Source organism: Artibeus jamaicensis, unplaced genomic scaffold (genome assembly GCF_021234435.1).
Source record: "Artibeus jamaicensis isolate MK-2021 breed Jamaican fruit bat unplaced genomic scaffold, CSHL_Jam_final scaffold_1964, whole genome shotgun sequence".
NCBI lineage: Eukaryota > Metazoa > Chordata > Mammalia > Chiroptera > Phyllostomidae > Artibeus > Artibeus jamaicensis.
The window spans coordinates 16,933,070-16,955,017 of NW_026522030.1; the positions used below are offsets into that span (position 1 = coordinate 16,933,070).

Genomic DNA, 21,948 nt, shown 5'->3' on the forward strand with positions numbered 1-21,948 from the left:
CTGCTACAGCAGTCCTTTCCCCACCGGAACACCGTGCTTTCGGTTAGTACCTTTGCATTCTCTCTGTGTCCTCAGCACATACATTTACGCTCATTGCAGCTGGAGAGAAAACAATTGTTCACTATATACACAAATGTGCACTACACTTTTTGTTCATTTATAGGCTTGTAATTTTGCTCTGGAGTATTATAACTATATATATATAATGCCATACAATAGCATTGCCATACACACACAAATGTAAGGTGGGCATTCTGTCATAGTTCATTCTGAATCCTAGCCATATTAGGTATACCAAAAGATGCATTATTTAAAACTGAAGTAGAAATAAAAGAATCATGATGTTATTATTAATTCTAATGATAGCTCTAAAATTACATATTTATAAACTTTCACGGCATTTACCATATTAATTTTTTAAAAAGGATCACTATCCCTAGGAAGTCCACAGGCCACAGATGTCAGTAATCTCATTGCATCGAACTTTCCTGTAATGGCTACAGATGCAGCCGAGTCTCAGAAATGCCACAACAGGGCTGGGGGTGGCAACCTGCCTTGAGTCCTGAGTGTCCCTGCGTGTACTTACAGGGTATACCAAGAATACAAAGTGTGGGGATTCCTCTCTACCTGGGCCATTTCTTAGAGCTGGGTTTGCAGAGTGCAGTCTTGAAGAATGAGGTAATGTCACCCTCCTGGACTTTAGACAGGAGCAGTCTTGCTTTCCACTTACTAAAGTCTGAAGAGATTCCTAAAAGCTCATGCATTCCTCAGATGTCCTGTAAACCCACTGTACGTTCGGTGTCCCTCTGGGCCCTCTGCATCGCCTGCACGGTTCTTGGGGGCAAGGTAAATGGATGCAAATATGCAAATACTCATGCTCCTTGCTGTGCTATCAGTGAGAAAGCTTTTATTTTGTCTCTGATGGTAGTGTAGTCTTGCATCTTCTACCAGTACCCACAGCCAATTTATTGCCTTGTAGTAAGTTACTATATACAAAAGGAAAAAGTAGAGTAAAATTAAATCCAAGACCTGACAGTACAGGCAATGAGGATGGGATGCTGGCAGAGACAGTTTTCTTGAAGAGTAAGGACATGGGCCCTGCAAGTCAGGTTCAGGCCTGAGAAGCCCCCTGAGATCAGGCCCAAGTGGTGGGCAAGATTGGGCAGCTAAAGCACCCACCCTGTGCTATCAGTTACTGAGTCTGAATGGCCAGGAGTAGGATTTAAAAAAGCAGCTTGAATGGTGGAATGGTATCTCTGGGCAGGCAGAGCAAGGAATGTTAGCAAGACACTGGGGCAGCAAGCTGAAAGACTGCTGAGCAGAGGAATCTCCAAAGTGGAAATACTTGGTGAGAGCAATGAGGACCTTGCCCTTCGATATAGAACTTTGAGTGAACAAAATGCATTAGGTGTTCACTTGGTTGAGACAGGAGTGAGCAGCCACTCATAAGCAGAAGTGAATGCAAAGCCTACCACAAGCCAACTGCACTGTGTACCTGACTCTGCTGTATGTAGCCTGACCTGTCTGGCAATGAGGATGAAGCACAGGGTGTAGAGGTAGCCACTGCTTCAAGCAAAGCTGCTGGCTTAATGGTGCCCTTGATGCATGGAGGTTCTGCTGGAATCTTCGGCCTAGTTAGCCGATTATTTGGCTAAGTGAAAGCCTGATGGTATCCACTAGAAGATAGTCAAACCTCACCTGGAGGGAGTCCAACTCCGGAAGACTGCCTGTGGTCAAGGCAAGGCAGTCAGTGGCCTGGAATGAAAGCCACCATTCTTGCCTTAAATACTAGTCCTAAGGACAGGGCCTGCTTTTACTAACCCTTGGGCTGTTGCCAATGCTCTAGTCATCTGGTCTGTCACTTGAAAGACTACAGAGAATGGATTAAAGATACCCCTCTTTGGAGGAAAAAACTGTGGGCACGAATTGTAGCTGCAAATCGAATAGTCTGGGTCACTCGTGTAGGTGCCCACAGTAAGGGTCTGTTTTCTCGTAAGACTGACTAGAATCAGGTTGCTAAATAAGCCTGCACTGCCCAGGGTGTTGGCCATCTGCTCCCTGGATCCACCCCCGCACTGAACATGGCAATGAATGCATCATCACAGACTGAGCACAAAGTAAAAGGTAAGTGTTTTTAAGATAAATTAATATTAATTTCTATTTAATATTAAAATGTACCTTTAAACATAAAATGTATTTTTATTCTATTAATATTCAATACGATATTTTTATATTTATTAAATTTACACATTTAATATACGTTTTAATATAGAACCCAATTTTATTTTCTATTACTTAATATAAAGTATACATTTTAATTAAAATACAACTTTATATTTAATGTTAAAACACAATTATTTAAATATATATTTAGATACCAAATGCATATCAGACTCAAGCACTCTCCTAAGTTGGTCTACTTTCCTTGTGACGAAGGAGGACACACCTTTTTCTGGCAGGGACTTCTGACCCCTTCCCTCTTGGGGCGCATCTGGGCCTCAGCGGAGCAGACATTTTTCAGGTTACAGTGTCGCTGCTGAAGTCTGATACCCCTGCGTCACCCACAGCACAGAAGCCCTCGAAAAGAAACTGTTTCATGTTTTGGGGGTTTTATCCCATCTGATTGTCAGTCTGAGTATGGTGTGCCTTTGTCACAAAGACTATCCAACAAAGGGTCAAGAGTCAAGGTATTTGATGGGCATTCTGTGCCCCCAACCATACTCAGGCATCTGAAATTGTCAAGACCTGGCACAGCCTCCATGGAAATAAGCTAAAGAAGATTTCTGACTCTATCTCTGTTACCTCCCCTTGGTCCACACCCATAAGTGAGGCGGCTTGGTTAATGAACTCGCAGAGTGAGTTCATCTTGTCTTGGCAGCCTCCTGGGAAATAATCAGGACAAGAGGATAATAGGGTATTATATACACCTATTTTTAAAATTTGGGGTTCTGCCCTGCCCATCCTTGGTTATAATGTTTCTTTCTGTTCCCTAAGAGAAATCTGAGCTGGCCTGGTTGGTATACACCCCTCCCTGGCAGCCTGGCCGAAAGGGGGCTTAGAGATCAAACTTAATCTGGTTCAGTCACCTGGATTTGTTTTTTCAGTTGGCATGGTCCTAGATCATTAACATCAATGATGACCACCTGATTGAGCACACTCCTCACCAAATGCCCCCTGACCAGTGTCCATGTGGGCTAGGGTGGGGGATATAATGAGTGTCTCTGTACATCTGTCTTACAGGCACCTACCTTCTAGATGAGAGATACGGGTATCTCATCTACGGGATGACTAGAGACACACCGATTTTGTGGCCAAGGAGAGAAAGCAATAACTTCAGCCCCTGTAAGGGTGCCCCTTAGATTAGCAATTTTCAACTCAATTCATGGCACATGTAGACTAATTACTAAAATTACACAGCACACCAAAAATATAATTTTCTGCTGGTCTGACAATATAGGTATAATTTTGATTTATTCACACTGATGGCTATTGTTGTGTTGGCTATTGTCATTTTTTTTTTTTACCTACAATGTAAGGAATAAGAGTACCCCTGACTAAATAGGTATTGCATATTTTAAAAATTCTTGTGGCACATTAGTTGAAAATCACTGCCTTAGACATTCGGAAGGTAGGTATAGGGAGTTAAATGACAATTAATGTTCTCTTTGTTGTCTGGAGCCATGCCTGAATCAAGGAACAGCTGAGGCTGGCAATCCGATCCCCTACATCCCCATCCATGGGTTATAAAACAAAAAATTAATGTGGACACCAGGGTCCCAAACTCTCTGCTGTGCTTGATGCCGTTAGTGGCAGCTCCTGAGTGTGGACTCCCTTGTACACGTAGAAACATAAGTACCAGCACAAGTTTATTTTAATCTGATGGGTACAGATTCATATGCTTCTCTTCCTGTGTGAGGAGCCTTGGGTTAGGCGATGCATGACAGCTGAAGCTGCAGCTACTTGGTGATACTGCTCATGTGGCTTAGCTAAATCAGTGCAATGCGGTCAAGTACAACACAACCTAAACTAAAGTGCCCTGTGCCTCCTCAGGTTATATGTTTGTATGTGGTGGAGAGAGGGCCATGAAACATTCCTTCCCTGGGTCTGGCTTGCTTTTTAGCCCATCTAGTATTTTCTGTAATTATTGGCAATGACACCAAAGATCAGCAAGCCAGTCAAACTTCCTTGCATGAGTCATAATAGTCATAGACTAGCCTTAGAGTACATCCTGATTGTATATAGTAAAAATATACTATCTCCGATGGTGCTTATTCACAGGTGATTTAGTCCAGGATGCTAAGGAGCACAGTTAAGTCAATGCAGCAGGTTGTTCTCATCCTACTGCTTGGAGTCCTATTAATTAAACATTGTATGAGACATATTAAATCGATTTGTTCCCAGCCTCTGTCAGATTAATCAGAGTACAGCTGACCAAATGGCATGATCACGTCAAGAACATGTCGCAGGGATGTCCAGCCTTTTGACAACTCTGGGCCACACATTAAATATACTGTGACACGTAACCACTACAGTACTCTCATAATGTTTTAAGTAAATTTACGATATTGTGTGGGGCCACACTCATAGCCAGCCTGAGCTGCATTCGGCCCATGGGCCGCAGGAGGGACACCCCTGGTGGGGCTAAGGGATGGATTGTTGGAAAAGGCATTCACCATGGGTCCTGATCATCCCTGCATGTTCTTAGGCCAAGGATGGAAACCACTCTTTACATGGGCAACATCTAGGCTATGTTTACAACCATCATCTTGGGGAGTGAGGTCATGCTTTCCTCTGGACTTACTGCTTACTATAAAAGCAGTAGAGTCCTGAAGGTCAATGTTCCTCAGCTATGATAAAACCCACTGTGTGTGCAGTGTCCGTCTGGGCCTTCTGTTCCTTCCCCGTGGTTCTTGGGGGCAAAGGAAACCCATGTAAACACATAGGTTTTTGCTTTGTGCTAACAGTAGTATAAAAGGAGTGAGAAACAGAGACTGCTCCTGTGAAGTCTCTGATTCTGGATCTCATGTTTATTGTCAGCTTCCACAAAACAGAAAGAGGACTAACTTCTTAGCTTGTAGGGTAAAACCAAATCTCTGATCCTGAAAATAATTCTCTATTATTGTATTATGAAATGCAGGGTATGGAGAAGTGAAAAATATGACTAGAGGGGCTAGCAAATGGAGAATCTCAAACAGCACGGTAAAGTCTCAAATTTAATCTATGGGTAGTGGGAAGCCAAGGAAGAGCCTAAGAAGGAAATGACATGAGTGGATCTGTGTTTTTAGAAAATATATGGAGGCTTTGGGAAGTACTGGTTTAAAGGGAGCCAATCTTTAGGCTGGGAGACTCGTTAGGGGGTTGTTACAGCAATCCAGAAGAGCTGAGAGAAAATAAAGAGACGGATTAGTGAAATATATGAGAGGACTCCTGAATGAGTAGAAGATGGAAAATGGTGCCAACAACTGTAAAAATGGAAGAAAAAATAGGGATGGGAGATGAAGATTTATGAGGTTTTTTTTTTTTTTGATGTGGAGTTTGGGGCATGTGAGGGAAATCTATATAAAGATGTCTAGAAAAAAAGTATGTGTATGGATGTGAAGACTAGAAGAGATGGCTAGATTCAAGATACAGGGTTATGAGTCATCGATATTAATAGCTGCTTCAACTGTTTTACCCAAAGACAGCAATTCCTGGCATACATGAAAGTATATAAAACTGGAAAAGTGCACCTACACATCCTAACTAAAATAAAAAACATAATTTAAATATCCACATAAATAGCTCAGCACATTGCAATCTAGTTACTTTATTATTGTTCTTTTATCTAGACCATGAGGTACCACTATCATACCAAATACAGAGTATAAATGGATTGGAAAGGAGAAGGGCATTATTCTTACCTACTTGGATCATTTTCTTGTCTAAATTGGTGCCTAGTTATGCTTGGGTTTCTTGGACTTTTATTTAATGTACATCTTTATAGAAAAGCAAATAGCTACAAAACCAAGTTTTTGAATGACATTGACTTCACTGGGCTGTAGAAATGAAACTGAATCTGCGCTGCTTTCCCCAGTCACAGACAGCCTTTCTCTTTGCTTAAATTTCTGCTTGTCAAGCCTATATGCTGTGTTCACAGATAAAATTCCCTATTCTCAACCTATGACGGTAATCACATTACTAACCTGCCATCTTAAGCAAATCTTTAAAAACTTTTAAAAAGCCATTTTATAATTCCCTAGAAAAAGGCTAAGAATGGCATTTCAAAGACAGAAAAGGAGCTTTATTTGTTATTTTCCAAGTTTAAGATGTTCATCCATCTGGCAGAGCAGCTAGACAATGCATCAGCCAAGAACATCTCTCTGGCTTAAAACAGATTCTGGCTCTCAAAGAGGATTTGACTGAAGGAAAGGCAACATCTTTAGTTGCTCTGTGGCTGAACTCTTCTAATATTTCTCCCCAATGCCTCCTCCAAGCCTTGGCTCTATCCACTAACTTGGTTTTCACAGGAATAGACAGAGCTATCAAGTGGTGCAGAGTCAAACAGCACAACAGAAAGAGCAAATGTTACTGTCCACAAAAAAAAGGTAGACAGGCTTTTGTCTAAGAAACCATGGAAAGGTAACCTTGACTCTGAAGCTTCCTTACGCCATGCCAGACTTTTCATGTGCTTTTCCTTGTTTTTTTTTTTTTTTTTTTAAAGATTTTATTTATTTATTTTTAGACGGAGGGGAAAGGAGGGAAAAAAAGAGGGAGAGAAACATCAATCGGTTGCCTCTCACACACCCCCCTACTGGAAACCTGGCCTGCAACCCAGGCATGTGCCCTGACTGGGAATTGAACCTGCAACCCTTTGGTTTGCAGGCCAGTGCTCAATCCACTGAGCCACACCAGCCAGGGCTTCATGGGCATTTCCTACCTAATATAGCATATTTTATTTAGAGTATTATGAAAATTAGTCCCTACCAAGGAGAATGTTTCATAAAAAAGTAAATATTTTAAAAAGTTATAAAATGTTGTGATGCTTGTGCTTGTGAGGGACCCTCTTTTATTTAGAATGGTCCTTTAAACTGTCACAACCTTTGGAGATAGTTATAAAATGTATTTGGTTTCTCATAGTTGATATTTTATTGATAGGAACACATTTATCTTAAGTCGGTAATTCTCAAATTCTATCACGCTTTAGAATCGTCTGGAGGGCTCGAAAACACAGACTGCTGAGTCTTCCCCTGAGCTTTTCACTCACTAGCTCTGGTGTGGGGCCCGAAGATCTACATTTCAAGTAAGCCTCTGCAAATGCTGGTGCTGCAAGGTTCAGGAGTCCACACTTCGACAATCACTGTTTGTACAAAGAGCCTTACGTCAGAGTTCTCAACCCTGAAGAGCTTAAAGAAACAATTAACACCACCACCACCAACAACAACAAACCTCCAAAAATGCATGTTCCATCCCAAGTTAATGAAATTAGAATTTCTGAGACCTTAGAGTTAATATTTCTTTCATGCTCTGTAGGTGATTCAAAATGGTGTCACAATGAAGAAGTATGGACCTAATTCAATCTTCATTCAAGATTCACTAGTTATTTGCTACGTAATTACTCTAACTCAGACAATATGCTAAGAGGTCTGGAAGCTTTACAAAAATAATTGAAATACAGATGTACACTCATACACAATAAAACATATAGTATAAGCAATGGGGCGGTAAGGAAAGTGCATTAACAAATACAAAAACCAACCACAGAGACGGGAAGGACAGAGGATGTCCTTTCAGCCTTTAGTAATGAGGGGGGAAAAGTCAGATCAGGAAAGAATCCACGGAGAGGATGGCAGTTGTTCTGGATCTCGATTTGGGATCACGAATACTTTAGCCCCCTTGTGCGTCTCTGTCTTGTTCTGCCTCCCCATTTCTTTGATATGGACAATAGATGTTTTCTGAATTTTATGTAAAATGCTAAACAAAGATAGCTTTGGGTCTTATTTCTGCCCCTTCCAATTATTTGTCCCCACATAAGTTCTTCTTGTATAGAAATTCTAAAGCCGACATTTGTAGGGTATATCGAGTCTCTTGTATCCACTTATTACACAGTGCAATACTTCCCATACTGTGCCTCACTTTGGCTATAATAGAGAGTAAAGCCATTTGCAAGTATCATTCCCTATTGTAACACAATGAATGAGATAAATCCTATAAAAGCACACATGGTGATAAAAACTCTGAAGATGCAGTATATAACCCAGACTTGAATGGGTCTGATAAAGGGTTCTCAGAGAAAACAGCACCTGTGCTGCTCGTTAAAGTGCGTACATGATTAAGCCAGCTTCAGGGGGAAGGAGGCTGGATATGCTGGGGCAATGTGCGTGGGGAACGATGGGGAGAAAGACGTGACTAGAGAAAAAGCTTTAAATAATCAGCTTTTAAATAATCAGCTTTTAAATAATCAGCTACTCTATCCGGAGGATAGAGTAGAAGCCAAAAGGTAAGCAAGGAGGAGATGATGACGAAAGGAGTGTAGACTCTTCCTTGAGGTTTCTGAAGCAGTACTGAAACATTTAAATAAGGCGGCGACACCAGAGAGGTAGCCAGATGACCCTCACCCACTGAATCTCCACTAGCTGGTTTCCACCACGTGAAAAAACGAGAAGGTTGCATTGTGATCTGATGACTCATCCAGCTTCATGTTCTTTGACTCCACGATTCAAAGAAGCAGCAGACCCACTCTTTACAGCTACTTCAAAGCTGAATGTATTTTTAATAAAGCTGCCTCAAGAACAACCATTTCTAATCATTTTTACTTCTTTTGGTGTGTGTGCTGGGCTTGGAGGTGCCTGGGAAAGGCCAAGCCATGAACAGAAGCCAGCTGCCACCAGTGCCAGGCTCGGGGCTGCTGAGCAAGAGGCACAGGGCATGCCAAGGCCGGATGCTGCTCAGCTGGGGTTTGTGGAACTTGAGAGGTTATATTTATTTATTTATTGTGTTTATTGTTGACACTCTCACTGCAGATGTCTCCGTTTTCCCCCTCTGCTCACTCTCCTCCCATCCCTGCTGCCCCCTTCCCTCCCCCATCACCTCACTGTTGTCTGTGTCCGTGGGTTGTCCATGTATGTCCTTTGGCTGATCCCTTCCCCTTCTTTCATCCACTAGCCCCTCCTCCCTCCCCTCTGACAGCTGTCAGTCTGTTCCACGCATCTATGCTTCTGTTTGTATCTTGTCTGTCAGTTTCTTTTGTTCCTTAGATTCTACATATAATTGAGATTATATGGGATTTGTCTTTCTCTGACTGGCTTATTTCACTTAGCGTAATAATCTCCAGGTCCATCCATGCTGTCACCAAAGGTTAATATTTCCCTTTTTACAGTCATTTAGTATTCTATTGTGTAAATGTACCACAGCTTTTTAAATCCATTCACTTATTGATGGTCACTTGGGTTGTTTCCAGATCTTGGTTACTGTGAGTAATGTTGCTATTAATATAGCAGTGCATATATTCTTTGAACTGGTGTTTCAGGATTTTTAGAATATATTCCCAGAAGTGGGATCACTGGGTCAAAAGGCAGTTCCATTTTTACTTTTTTGAGGAAACTCCACACTGCTTTCCACAGTGGCTGCACCAGTCTGCATTCCCACCAACAGTGCACTAGGGTTCCCCTTTCTCCACACCATGGCCAGCACTTCTTTGTTGATTTATTGGTTGGAGCCATTCTGACAGGTGTGAGGTAATATCTCATTGTGGTTTGAATTTGTACCTCTCTGATGATTAGTGACATTGAGCATTTTTTCTTTTTTTTTGGGGGGGGGGGCCATCTGTATGTCTTCTTCAGAGAAGTGTCTATTCAGGTTCTTTGCCCATTTTTTAATTGAATTGTTTGTCTTCTTTGCATTAAGATATATAAATTCTTTATATATTTTGGAGATTAACCCCTTATAAGATATATCATTAGCAAATGTGTTCTCCCATACAGTGAATTCCATTTTCATTTTGTTGATGGTTTCTTTTGCTATATGAAAGCTTTTTATTTTGATATAATCCCATTTGTTTATTTTTTACTTTATAACCACAAGGTAACAGTTTTTGAATCTCTTTCCTTTTTTTCTGATAGGAAAATTCATTTCTCTAGCATAATGAAGTTCAAGCTTTAGTGGAACCAGAAATGTTAACTGATGAGGAGGCAGTATGGTATAATTAAATGAGAATATATTTTGGAATCATTCAGACCTGGGTACTTCGCTGGCTATACTAACTGGGAGCATGTTACTGCTCAAAGCCTCAGATTTCCCACTGGTAAAAAACCACAGTGACTGGTCCACAGAAATGGCTCAATAAATACTGGCTTCTTTTTGTGATACTATTATGGTTCTCCTCTCATCATAAAAGTAGTCTTTGTAAACAAAACAATTTTTTATTTGACCATGCTTGTTTTAGATACAGAACAATAAAGAATTTGCTCTTCATTGTTGTCAATGTCTCATGTCCATTGTGACCTGCCTGGCCTGTGCTCCTCACCAATCCTCACCCACCTTCTGAGTTACACTGCAAGCAGTTATTTTAAAAGCCATGTTTTAATGTTAAATTCAGAAATTAAATGCAGCAAATCTTATTTATTCCCTGGTTCCTTTATAGTACCCCAAATTTTGTGGTTGGCCCCATCTTTAGTTTTTCAACAATGTACCTTAGTTTTATTGATACTAACATGTAGTTTAAAAAAAATCAATTCATCTACTCTGCTAAGATACACGCCTTTGGGGGAACTATTCAAACAACTGACTGATTCCATCTGTTGCCTTTTCTACTTCAGTTCCACACTATGGATGGGATTTCTTAGATAATGGAAAAGATAAATGTGCACACAAATGTATAAATAAATTTGACTAAACTCAGAAATTCCTAATGAACCACATTTAGACCATGCATTAAAGATTTTCGTTAAATGCTCAGCACTAACTAGTAATCTGACTTAATAATTATTACCTGTTTTCAGAATGGTAGCCAAGGTCCTCACAGTGGTAATACTTGAGTCAAATTGAGTCTTCTGGTCTCAAATAGAACCCTCTTTTAAAAATCGTATCATAACCTACCTCCATCTACAAATCAATCCCTGAACTTTGTACTGCTTCTCATCTTCTTGCCACCATTCTAGTCCCTTTCCCTTTGAAGCGAAGAGAAAAGAAACTGAGTTAGTAAAAAATAATGCGAAGGTTTAGTGGTTGCAGTGGGAAAGAAAGATGTGTAAATCAAATGCTATTTTTGTTGTGTCATTTTGTTACTTATTCCAGGGTAGGTACCAACCTGTTTGCCACAGCTGTGTCTTAATTCTGCTCTAACAGGTGTCGGAGTTCAAGCACATCACAATTGTTAAATCAACATTTTAGTATCTACCTCAAGCTCTTTGTGTGCCAACTGGAAATAAACAAACATGCATTTTAGAAAGCCATCCAACCTGACTGGTGTGGCTCAGTGGATTGAGCGCTGGCCTGCAAACCAAATGGCTGCCAGTTCAATTTCCAGTCAGGGCACATGCCTGGGTTGCCAGGTCCCCAGTAGGGGGCGCATGAGAGGTAACCACACATTTGATGGTTCTCTCCCTCTCTTCCCCTCGCTCTAAAAATAAATAAATAAAATATTTAAAAAATATCCTGACTTTGTAAGTTTTTTTTTAAAGAAAGCCATTCAAAAGTTATGAATTACATACTAGATATGCATTCAAAATTTGGAAAATTATTGAAAATTGGGAAAATGAAGAAAGGTCATGTGCAGTTCTACTACCCTAAGCCAAACGTAAGCTCTGTTAGCATCTTGGTGCAATGTCTTCCACTCCTTCTTGGCTTTTTTGTTTAATGTGAGAGGTTATTTTTATTGTTTCCATCAAACTAGACATCAAATTTTAGATGTGGAATAACAAGCAGTAATTTTAAAAATAATTTTTGCCACTTGGCAACCATCATGATAAATAACTGATTTAGGTGGGAGTGGTCAAAGGATGCTAAGACTAGTGGGTGCTTGAGAAGCTTGAGAAGTAGGATATTTCCATGGTTTCAAATTAGCTATTCACAAAGGAAAAACAGTCATGTTACCGTGCAGTACCAAGCGACCAAAGTTAGCATCACCAAGCACTTTCTGACTGATGTACCAAGAACACAGCATGACTCCTGTGGTATTCTTACCAAAAGTGCATAACCCAAATTAAATACCAGAAAACATAAGTTAAATCCAAAATGAAACACAATGTAATTGCCTGTACTCTTAGAGAATGTCAGTGTCCCCAACTGTGCACGTGGCACACGCACACACACACATGCACACAAGACTGAGGAACTGGTACAGACTAATGAAGACTAAAAGATGTAACAATCAAATGCAATGCCTGATCCTGGATTTTCTTTTACCTAGATGACATTATCACTGAGAAAATTGCCAAAATCTAAATTAGGTTCATGGATTACAATATTTATGTTAATTGCCTGATTTTGATAATTGAACTGTAGTTATATAAGAGAGTATCCAGGCTTTTAGGAAATATGCACTAAAGATTTGGGGGCAAAAGAGTATCACATCTGGGACTTACTCCATATGGTTTAAAACAGGGTTCCCCAACTTAGGAACTGGGCCACACGGCAGAAGGTGAACTTGAATGTAATGTGCTCGAATCATTCCCAGCACCTTGCACCGCCCTCATCCATGAAAAAATTGTCTTCCATGAAACCGGTTCCTGGTGCCAAAAAGGTTGGGGACCATTGGTTCAAAAGACAGTGTCTACACACTCACATATTCTGAGAGAGAAGGGTAAAGTATGCATGGTTAAGTGTGCATATATGGGGAATTTGGGTAAAGGATACATGAGAATTCTTTGTATATTCGTACAACTTTTCTGTAAATCCGAAATCATGGTAAGACATAAAGTTAAAAGAAAACAGGAAAAACCCTTAATTTTCATGTAACATATTTATTAAAGACATTTAAAAACTAAAGAGAAATATAAAGAAGAAAACAGTGACCAGGCTGCACCTCACAAACCATGGTTTACATTTTGATATACTCTCTTCCTGCCTCTAATCTTCAAGTGACGTGTCTTATCCTCAGATGGCACTTAAAACTGTGAAATGTCACATAACACCTTAATTAATATTCAAAATATCACTGTTATGAAAGCCAGAATTATTGCTATCTCACAGATGAGGAAACACAAATTCCCCCCCCCCAAAAAATTTAAAGATAAAAAAATAATGCCACTAAATAGCTGGTTGACCATGAGTTGCAAACTGGCTGGAATTTAGTTTCTGTAAAATGATAAATTTGAAGATGATATTCTAGAATTTCTTCTAACACTAGAATGCTACAATTCTAATCTATTATCACCAAGTTTTTTTGTATATAGAATCTATAGTGCCTAACACTGTGCCTTATATATAGCAGGCATTAAATAAATACTTTTTGAATGAATAACAAATGCATTACAAGTTATAAAAGAGATATGTCATAAAGATTATGAAGATTAAATAATATATGTAAAATAGTTTGTGAAATATAATTTATAATTATATTGTTATTAATGATGATTTAGAATAGAAAACAACACTAAATGAGTTATTCTAAAATAAAGATTAAAGTTGTTATGCCATCTTTTTTTAAAGAGATGTCACCTTTTTGTAGGAATCTAAGACACTTATTATGAAGTTTATTTCTATATTACTCTTGTTTCAAGTATAATTCACCTTTATCAATAACCAATTTAACTGACTGTTTACAGACAGATGGAGAGACAAATGACAAATTAGTACTCCTCAAATTTGTGGCATGGACATAAAAAGTGAATTTATTTTTCAAATACCTTTTATAGCCATAGCCTTACAAGTAGAAGACATCTTATCTGGTTTACTATTGATCCAAATGACAAAGCTCAGCATCAGATTAAGGATATGTCAGAAACCTGAAAGGAGGCTACCAACGCATTCAGCAGGATGGTAGCTTCTTTCAAAATGATCTATTAAGGCTACAGTGTTTACAAAGGCAGTTGAGAAAACACAGCACAAGATACCAGCTTGTATCAAGCAACCAGCAGAGTGCCCATAAAAACTTCTGATACTACTGTGAGCCCCCGACACTAATCATGATTCATGTTTATTTCCAGCAACAAAAACTACACACAGAGTTTTGATGATAAAATTATAGATACTGGGCATTTGCTTCATCCCACATTCCTTTCCCACTGCCAGTTTTTTTCTAGAAATGGCAGCATTCCTAACAAGTGATAGGTATTTTAAGACAGTGGTAGGTACTATCTAATTTAAATGACTGCCAGGCAGAAAGATCAAGCACAATTCAAGAATTTAATTCTAGGATATTTTCTTTGATGGTAGAGAAATAAGTCTGACTTAGCTAAGTACAGTAAGGACCAAAAACATGATCCAAAATGAAGTCCTGAAAAGTAAAAAATTCCTACGGTGTTTCTTATGTACAGTATAATATTTTCTGGAAAATAAAACATCTTGGGGATAAAATATGAAGCATGCTATTAAAATAGCAAAATGAAGGAAGAAATATAATCAGGTGTGGGAAAACCTGTTTCTTGTGATCACCTTAGGATGGGCATTTCTTTAAGGAAGATCTATTACTTTCTAGGGTAGAGGGAATTGAAGAATGTTGTGAGAGTCACAGGAAAAGGAAAAACTTCAGAGAACACCCTTTCCCATGGCTTTGGACAGACTTGAACTGGTTTTGCAAAACCCAGTGCTCTGACCAATTTCCAAAGACCAACATCAGACATTGTTATAAGGCCAATGAAACAGAGAACTGTAGTCTACAACTATTTAAAATATCAGCAAACTACACAACTTTTTGTTAGCATGTAATGCTTTTTCTAGCAATCATAAAATGTTTTCATTTATCACCAGTGCAACCGTATTATCATCATCAAATGCTAGGGATGTAAGTATTGTTCAGCTTCTACCTTGTGTAATGAAGGCACTGATTCTGGATGTGTTGCGTAGGACAACTTTCTGAGCCTCAGTCTCCTCAACTGTGAAACAAAGCGATCCAATTAAGTCATAAATAGTATTTAGCAAAAGGTTTCATAAACCACCATTTCCTTAAGATGCTATTAGCTTATGCTAAAGAAATTGTATTGAGATCAAATGATTAAAAGAAACCCCAGATTAAAAAAATAAACAGGCTTCTTTACTATATGACTTCTCAGAGTCTTTAAGTTGCTACCATGCACAGTGAGTTTCCAGGAAGGAGCACACAGCATTTCCCAAACTAATTTGACCATGAGACACATTTTTCACGCAACATTTCATGAGAATATTGTTCTAAGGAAGAAACTTTGGGAAATGCTGCACAGAATGACTTTTAAGATTCTTTTGGACTTTTACAACTTAAGATGTATTGTGTTTGAAAATAAGAAACATATAGCTGCTTAATACCTATTCTTATTTTTCTTGGACAGATTAAATTTGGGAAACTAAAAAAAAAAAAATTCTCACAAAGCCAAGGAGAAAGTTACTTCAGACTATGGTTAACAAGCCCAACTACAGGGAAATGGGCAGTATAAAACACTGAGAATAAATGCAAGAAAGTGTGGCAGGAAAATGAAATTTACACCCCCCCAAATACCCAAAGCAGGGGTTCTTTCTAACCAAGCCTCCTTACAACCTACATTATCAAAAGTAACCGCAGGTCCTCCACCACGGCTCCCCAAAATAGATATATTTTTTTTTATGTTTTGTACTCGAGATTTACTTTGCCTATAGCTCTGGTGAAATACCTACCTTATTACCTCCGGCAGGCCTTGCCTTCACCCTCTTCAGTCCCTCACATAACTTTTATGCTCAAACTCCCCATCACAGCCTTAACTCTCCACTGCCAATGGAAAAGAGATATTGCTCTGCTTGGAATCAGATGACAGTAAACAGGGCTGTAAAGCTCAGAGCTTCCAAGGGCAGTCATGCACATCTGAGGAGGCTTTCTGGTAGCCCACAGTAAATCCCGGTAGGCCAAGGAGGCTAAATTTATGAATGAGTCTGCTCAGTAATAGAGCCAAGTTCAAGAATAACTCTGTTGAGCTAATAATAGTGGAATATTCAATGGAAAAGACAAAACTTGGGAGATGTAGCAACTTCTTTAGCCCTGAAGGTCACCAAATGAGTAAGTAATGTCTACAGATACCTCTGTGAAACTGGAAGGTGTAAGCTATAGACAAATGATACAGGGAAAGAAAAAACAGGGAAGAATGAGAAAGAAAGAAAGTATGAAATAGTAAAAGAGAAATGAAAATGATTGGAATTATAGGGGAAAAAAGAGATTTTTATGATAGAAAACCCGAAGCCACCTCTCATTCTCTTATATGATCAACTTCCTCGGTTCCTAAAGACTGCCATAGCCGTTTCTGCCTCTCGGTCCTTGTTCACTCTCCTTCCGCTGCCTGCAATTCTGTTCCCCATTCCCGTTCCTTATCTAAGTTTGACTGTTTCATTAAGGCCCACTTGAAATTTCAATTCTACCATGTATTAGGCAGGTTCAGTATAAAAAAAAAGTAGCTATTTTGAGTACTTTAGACAGGAAGGGTTTTAATGCAGGGAATTATGCGCCTGTAAAATACCTGGAAGACTCCAGCTTGCCTTTGAGGAATGACTTCCTGAACAAGGCAAAGCCCTCACTGTCACTAATTCAGTGCACATTTGTGGCTTCTACCAGGAAGTCAGAATAAAAAAGCTGATGTAATAACTGCTTCTCAACACCTAAGAGGAAGAGTAATATTAATGGAAACTGAAATGCTCCCACATAAATGCTTCCCTTGATGACTGCTCCCACCCAAGAAGCAATTACAGCCTCGCTTTCTTGTAAGGACAAAGCATACCAACACTGTCTTATAAGATTACTCAAGTATAGGCCCATTCTCTTTATCTTGAGTATAAGGTCCTTGCAGCTAGAATCATGGTATATATATATATCTAGTCTCTCCTTCTTCTGATTAATCCCTTTGGTTAGCTGCTCAGGGTATTAATAAATAGCTAATGATGAACAGAAAATGCCTCTGTGGACCTTTCTAGTTTAGTGTAAAGGAATGTAAGTCCAAGACTTTCCAGGTAATTCTGGTTTTCAGTCTTCTATCTTGTTGTGGAATGGAAAATGTAAAAATCTAAAATTTAAGCCTACATTTAGCATGCAGTTGAGATTTCCTTTGCAGATAGAAAGGGAAGGGATAAAAGGACTTGGGGGATACAGACGGACACAATTCTGTGATCTCTGGAATCACCCTCAAAGCTTGACCAAAGCTTTGTACTTTGGTCCTTACACTTCTTGGGAGGCATTCTCCACAGTGTTTCTAGATGTCTGAGAACTGGATAATCTTTTCAAGGCTATCTGCATAGTAGTGGCCTTGGAAGCTAGAGATAGTATCTCCCTGCAAGTCAGAGGGTAGATTCACTTGTTGACCAGAATGATAAAAATAATGCTTCACTTGGGGACAAAGGTTGGGCCTGTTTGCTCAAAGTCCTAAAGTAAGATTGGGGGTTTTCTAAACTCAAGACTCCTCAGGTGTGACACAGAGCCACTGCCTGTACAGCATCTACCTGAACCTGCCTCCATGTCACCCCTGCAGGACTCGCGGGCAAGGAGAACCCATGCAAACGGAAAGCTCAGGATGCTTGCTGTGCCATGAATAATATACTACCTTTAAAAATTTGGTCTTGTGATCTCTTTACCAGCTGCATCTATGTGTCAAGTCAACCTAACAGCTAAAACAGCTTGTCTGCTTGAGAGTATTGTCTTTTGGGTGATCATCAACTATTTGACAAATAAGTAAATGAGTGAATGAAACCCGGCTGCTGAATGGAGAGTGGTTTGAAGAAAAAAAAGACAAATCAGGAGGACTAATAGACTACTTAAGTTGATTAGAAAATAGAGTGTGGTATACTGGATTACAATGATGGAATAACAGAGATGGAAAGATGAGCCAAAAAGAGGGAGATCTCTTTTATGCATATCTGTCCTCATACATTCTTGGCTGACCCCTGAACTGCACAGGCATGGGGTCTGCAGAAACCAACAAACGGAAGGTGGGAAAAGCTGTTGGAGATGTCAGCTACTGCCCAACACAAAACAGATCAAATTTGGAGTTTGAGTCCCAACTAGTTAGAGGGCTTGGTACACATCTCTTGTTTTTCACTGAAAGAAGAGCCGGGCCTTTAAAGTATAGACTTTTTTTTTGTGGACAGTGGACAAGTCCAAGAAATTCAACTAAAGACTACAAAAAAAAAAAGAAAGAAACATGCAAGAGATTCAGTATGATTAGCCATTTTTAACTGCCAGATAAAATAAAACAAACAAACAAAAAAATCAACGCTCTTTAGAGGATAAGAGAATGAAAAACCCCTACAATGTATCTATCATAAAAAATTCTGAGTGTATAATAAAAAATTACTATATACACACACACACACACACACACACACACACAAACCCAAAAAATAGGATTCAGTGTTAAGGGAAAAAAATAATTCATATAAACAGATTTCAAAGATGATCTGGATGCTGCAATTAGCACACAAGACTCTGGAGCAGCTATGGGAGAAAAGATGGTTATAATGACCAAAGAGATGAGGACATCTCAGCAAAGAAAACAAAACTATAAAAAGATCCAAGCACAATTTTAGAACTGAAAAGTACACTATTTGAAACGGGCTTTTTACTTTTGGTTTCAATGCTGAAAACTGAAGCTGAAGAATAAAGTACTGACAGAAACTAGTTGCCACAATAACCACTCCATGCACAGGAAAAACAGGAATTACAGTGCATCAGAAACAGCAGAGGCCGGGAGGCAGTGGGATGACAGATTGATGTTTTATGAGAAACAGGACAGTACTGAATGCGATCTGTAAAAAGATGCATATTGTGAACCCTAAAGCAACCTCTTCAAAGTAATATATAGGTACAGTTAAAAATTTTAGAGGAAGTAAAATAAAATATTAAACCATGTTTGATTAATCCCAAAAAGAGCAGGCAAACAAGTAGAGAGGAACAAAAAGACATGGCCAAACAGAAAAGAAAGTGGAAGGCTGAAACTCCACCGTATCAATAATTCATTAAATAGAAATGAACTAACATTCCAATTAAAATGTAGACATTGTCAGACTAGGTTAAAAAAATAGCAAAATTCAACTTTATGCTTCTACAAAGGGTGTACTTAAAAAATAAAGACACAGATAGGTTGAAAGTAATAGGATAAAAAACTTATGCCTGAAACGATAATCCTAAGAAAGTAGGGAGTGACTACATTAATATCAGATAAAATAGACAATAATATATTTACAGAGTTTCAAAGTACCTCCCCACAAATATTTATTAATCACAAAGATGAAAGAGCACCTGTATAGTAGAGAAAAGGAAACACTACCTTAATCAGCTGAGCAAGTGAACATCACCAGGAATGGGACAAATCGAAATTCTGTAACATCTGATAGGATTCAATGAGGAGGACATAGCATCGCTCCTATATCTCTGTCAATATGAGTAACACAAATCTAATTATGAGACCATATCTAACAAATCCAAATGGAGGGACTTTTATCTAGCCTGTAATCTTCAAATGTGTCAACACCACTAAAATTGAGGAAAGATTAGAAATTTTTCCAGATTACAGGAGATGAAGGAGATTTGAAAACTAAATGCAATGTGTGATTTTTGAAGTTAATTCTTAAGAATATTATTGGGATAATAATGCAGTCTGAGGATTAGACAGCAGTTTTAATTATTTGTGCTAATTATTTGATTTTGATGGTCATATTATGTTAACGTTAAGGAATGTCATTGTTTCTAGAAAAGTACACACTAAAAATTTTGGAAGTTCTAATGCACCAGGTCAGCAATTCACTCCCAAATGGTTCAGGGGGAAAATAAATGTTTGTTGTACTGTACTTGCAGGTTTTCTGTAAGCATGACATGTTCTAAAAAATTTTAATGAAGTCAATTCAGACATAAAAGATTTGAATACCACTATCAACCACATCTGTCGCACTGATTTTTATAGAACAAATGCAGAATTACAATTGGATTTGTATTGTGTGTGTGTTTTGCATGAAGATATCATTTCAAGTTACGTAGATTTATTACCCAAAAGGACATCCAACTAAATAAAACAAGGAGCATACATTAGCGGAGTCGACCCCAGGATCTGCTCCTTTGTATAAAGGGCTTTCGCAAACCTTCCTCCTCAGTTCTGAAAGCACAAGGTTCCTTACTCCCTTCACCATGAATAAGGCCGACATTTGACAGCTTCACAAGGCTGACAGGGTTACCCAACAGCCCACCCTCCCTATTCTCAATCCAATTAGACCTCTAATCCTCCAGATGAAAGGCCCAACTGCTCACGTTCCTCATGACAACGACAGCTATTGATTATTTGTCACCGCAGCTAACACCTTCCCTGTTGAGGCTGCTCTGACAGGAGCAAACCTACCAAATTAGACAGCACTTTATCTGCCCTGGAGGCCAAATGGCACAACAAGTAAAGGCTAATAAATGGTATAAAAATGAACAAATCATAACATTATGACAAGCTGATCGTTGCCAGCAGCCTCCTAGCTCAGGTTTAATGTTCTGTGAGACTTATTCCTTCTCTTTCCTTTCTGCTCTAGCTCTAACTTTGACTGAATTAAAGGCCAGAACAATTAAGGCATTTGACCAGCAAAGATAAGCCAATTGCAGTATCACCAAGGGACATAAATGTCAATAACTGACTGCCATTTGTCAATACAAACATTCTGGAGATGCAAATGCTCAGGCCGCTGCTCTCCACTAGGCTGCACTGACTCACTTTCCAAGGAGGATCAGCTCAAATGGACAGTCTGTGCCTATTTAACCAGGAAGAAATAAGGAAAAGGAAATATATGGTCCCCAGAGAGGAAGTATTCTATGAAGAACAAGCAAGAGTCACTGGATTGAGGGCAGAGGATTATATCAGAAAAAGAGGTGGCAAAGCAAAGCTATTCTTCCTTTTAAAAATATTCTGATATTAGAAAACTGGAATATCATCATATACTTTTAGTTGAGAATACATGCATAGCAAAGGAAATGCTGGACCACCTGGGAAAATTAATGAAGCTTTAACTTTAGAAGTATATTCATTCACTCAATGAATATTGTTTGACCACCAATCATGTACAAGACACTGTTCTAGGCAATGGAGTTCATACCTAGTAGGGTAAAAGACACTAAACAAGGTAAGTAAAAGTATAGTATTTTAGATAGTGTTAAGTGATAGGGGAAAAGAAATAAAGCTGAGTAGAGAGAGTACAATGTGTGAAGTAAGGGGCTATTAGGATAGCCAGGGAAGGCTTCATTAAAACTGACTTTTGAGGAAAAAACTAACAAAAGTGAGAGAGTTAAACACCGAGACCCCCACTGGGATAGCTCTCCTATCAGAGAGAAGAGCAAATGCAAAAACTGTGAGGCATGAAGAGCATTCTTTGCTTCCAAGAGGAACTGCACTGAGGAAAGAGTAGCTTATGCAGAGAAAACAAGGGGGTCAGAAATGAGGTCATAGAGATAACAAGGGATTTCTAACATTTAGGATGTTACCAGTACTAGGAAGTACTTGGGCTTTTACTCTGAGACTAAAAACCAACCCTTGGAGGGTCTGGAGCCTGAAGTAACATGATTTGATTAGGGTTTTAAAAGGTCATGCTGGCCGATGGGACAGGCACAGACTGCAGGGGGCAGGAACAGAAATCAAAGGCCAGTAAGGAGGCCACTACAGTAATCCAAGCAGGGCTAATATAGTTGGTAACCCAATCCAAGATATCTGGTCACTATGAACAGGGTAGTAGTAGAGAGATGTTGAGAAAAGGCTGAATTCTGGATAATTGTTAGAATGTAGAGCTGAGGGACATCAGATTTGCTGGTGGACATCAGTCTTACACGAGAGAACAGAATTTTGCATGAAAGTGGCCACTCAG

The 21,948-nt window shown here is 39.1% G+C and overlaps 1 protein-coding gene across 2 annotated transcripts in view; it reads right to left on the bottom strand.

The window, feature by feature from the left end:
* INVS (inversin) overlaps window positions 1-21,948 on the bottom strand; it is a 130,674-nt gene that overhangs the window by 70,978 nt on the left and 37,748 nt on the right. The window contains exon 2 of one of the 2 annotated variants that reach the window (XM_053656576.1): window positions 11,074-11,144. The exons of the other annotated variant lie outside the window; for it this stretch is intronic. Coding sequence (XP_053512551.1) covers window positions 11,074-11,079 — 6 coding nt within the window. The 5' untranslated portion in view covers window positions 11,080-11,144. The remainder of the gene's footprint in view (window positions 1-11,073; window positions 11,145-21,948) is intronic. 2 annotated transcript variants of the gene reach the window in all.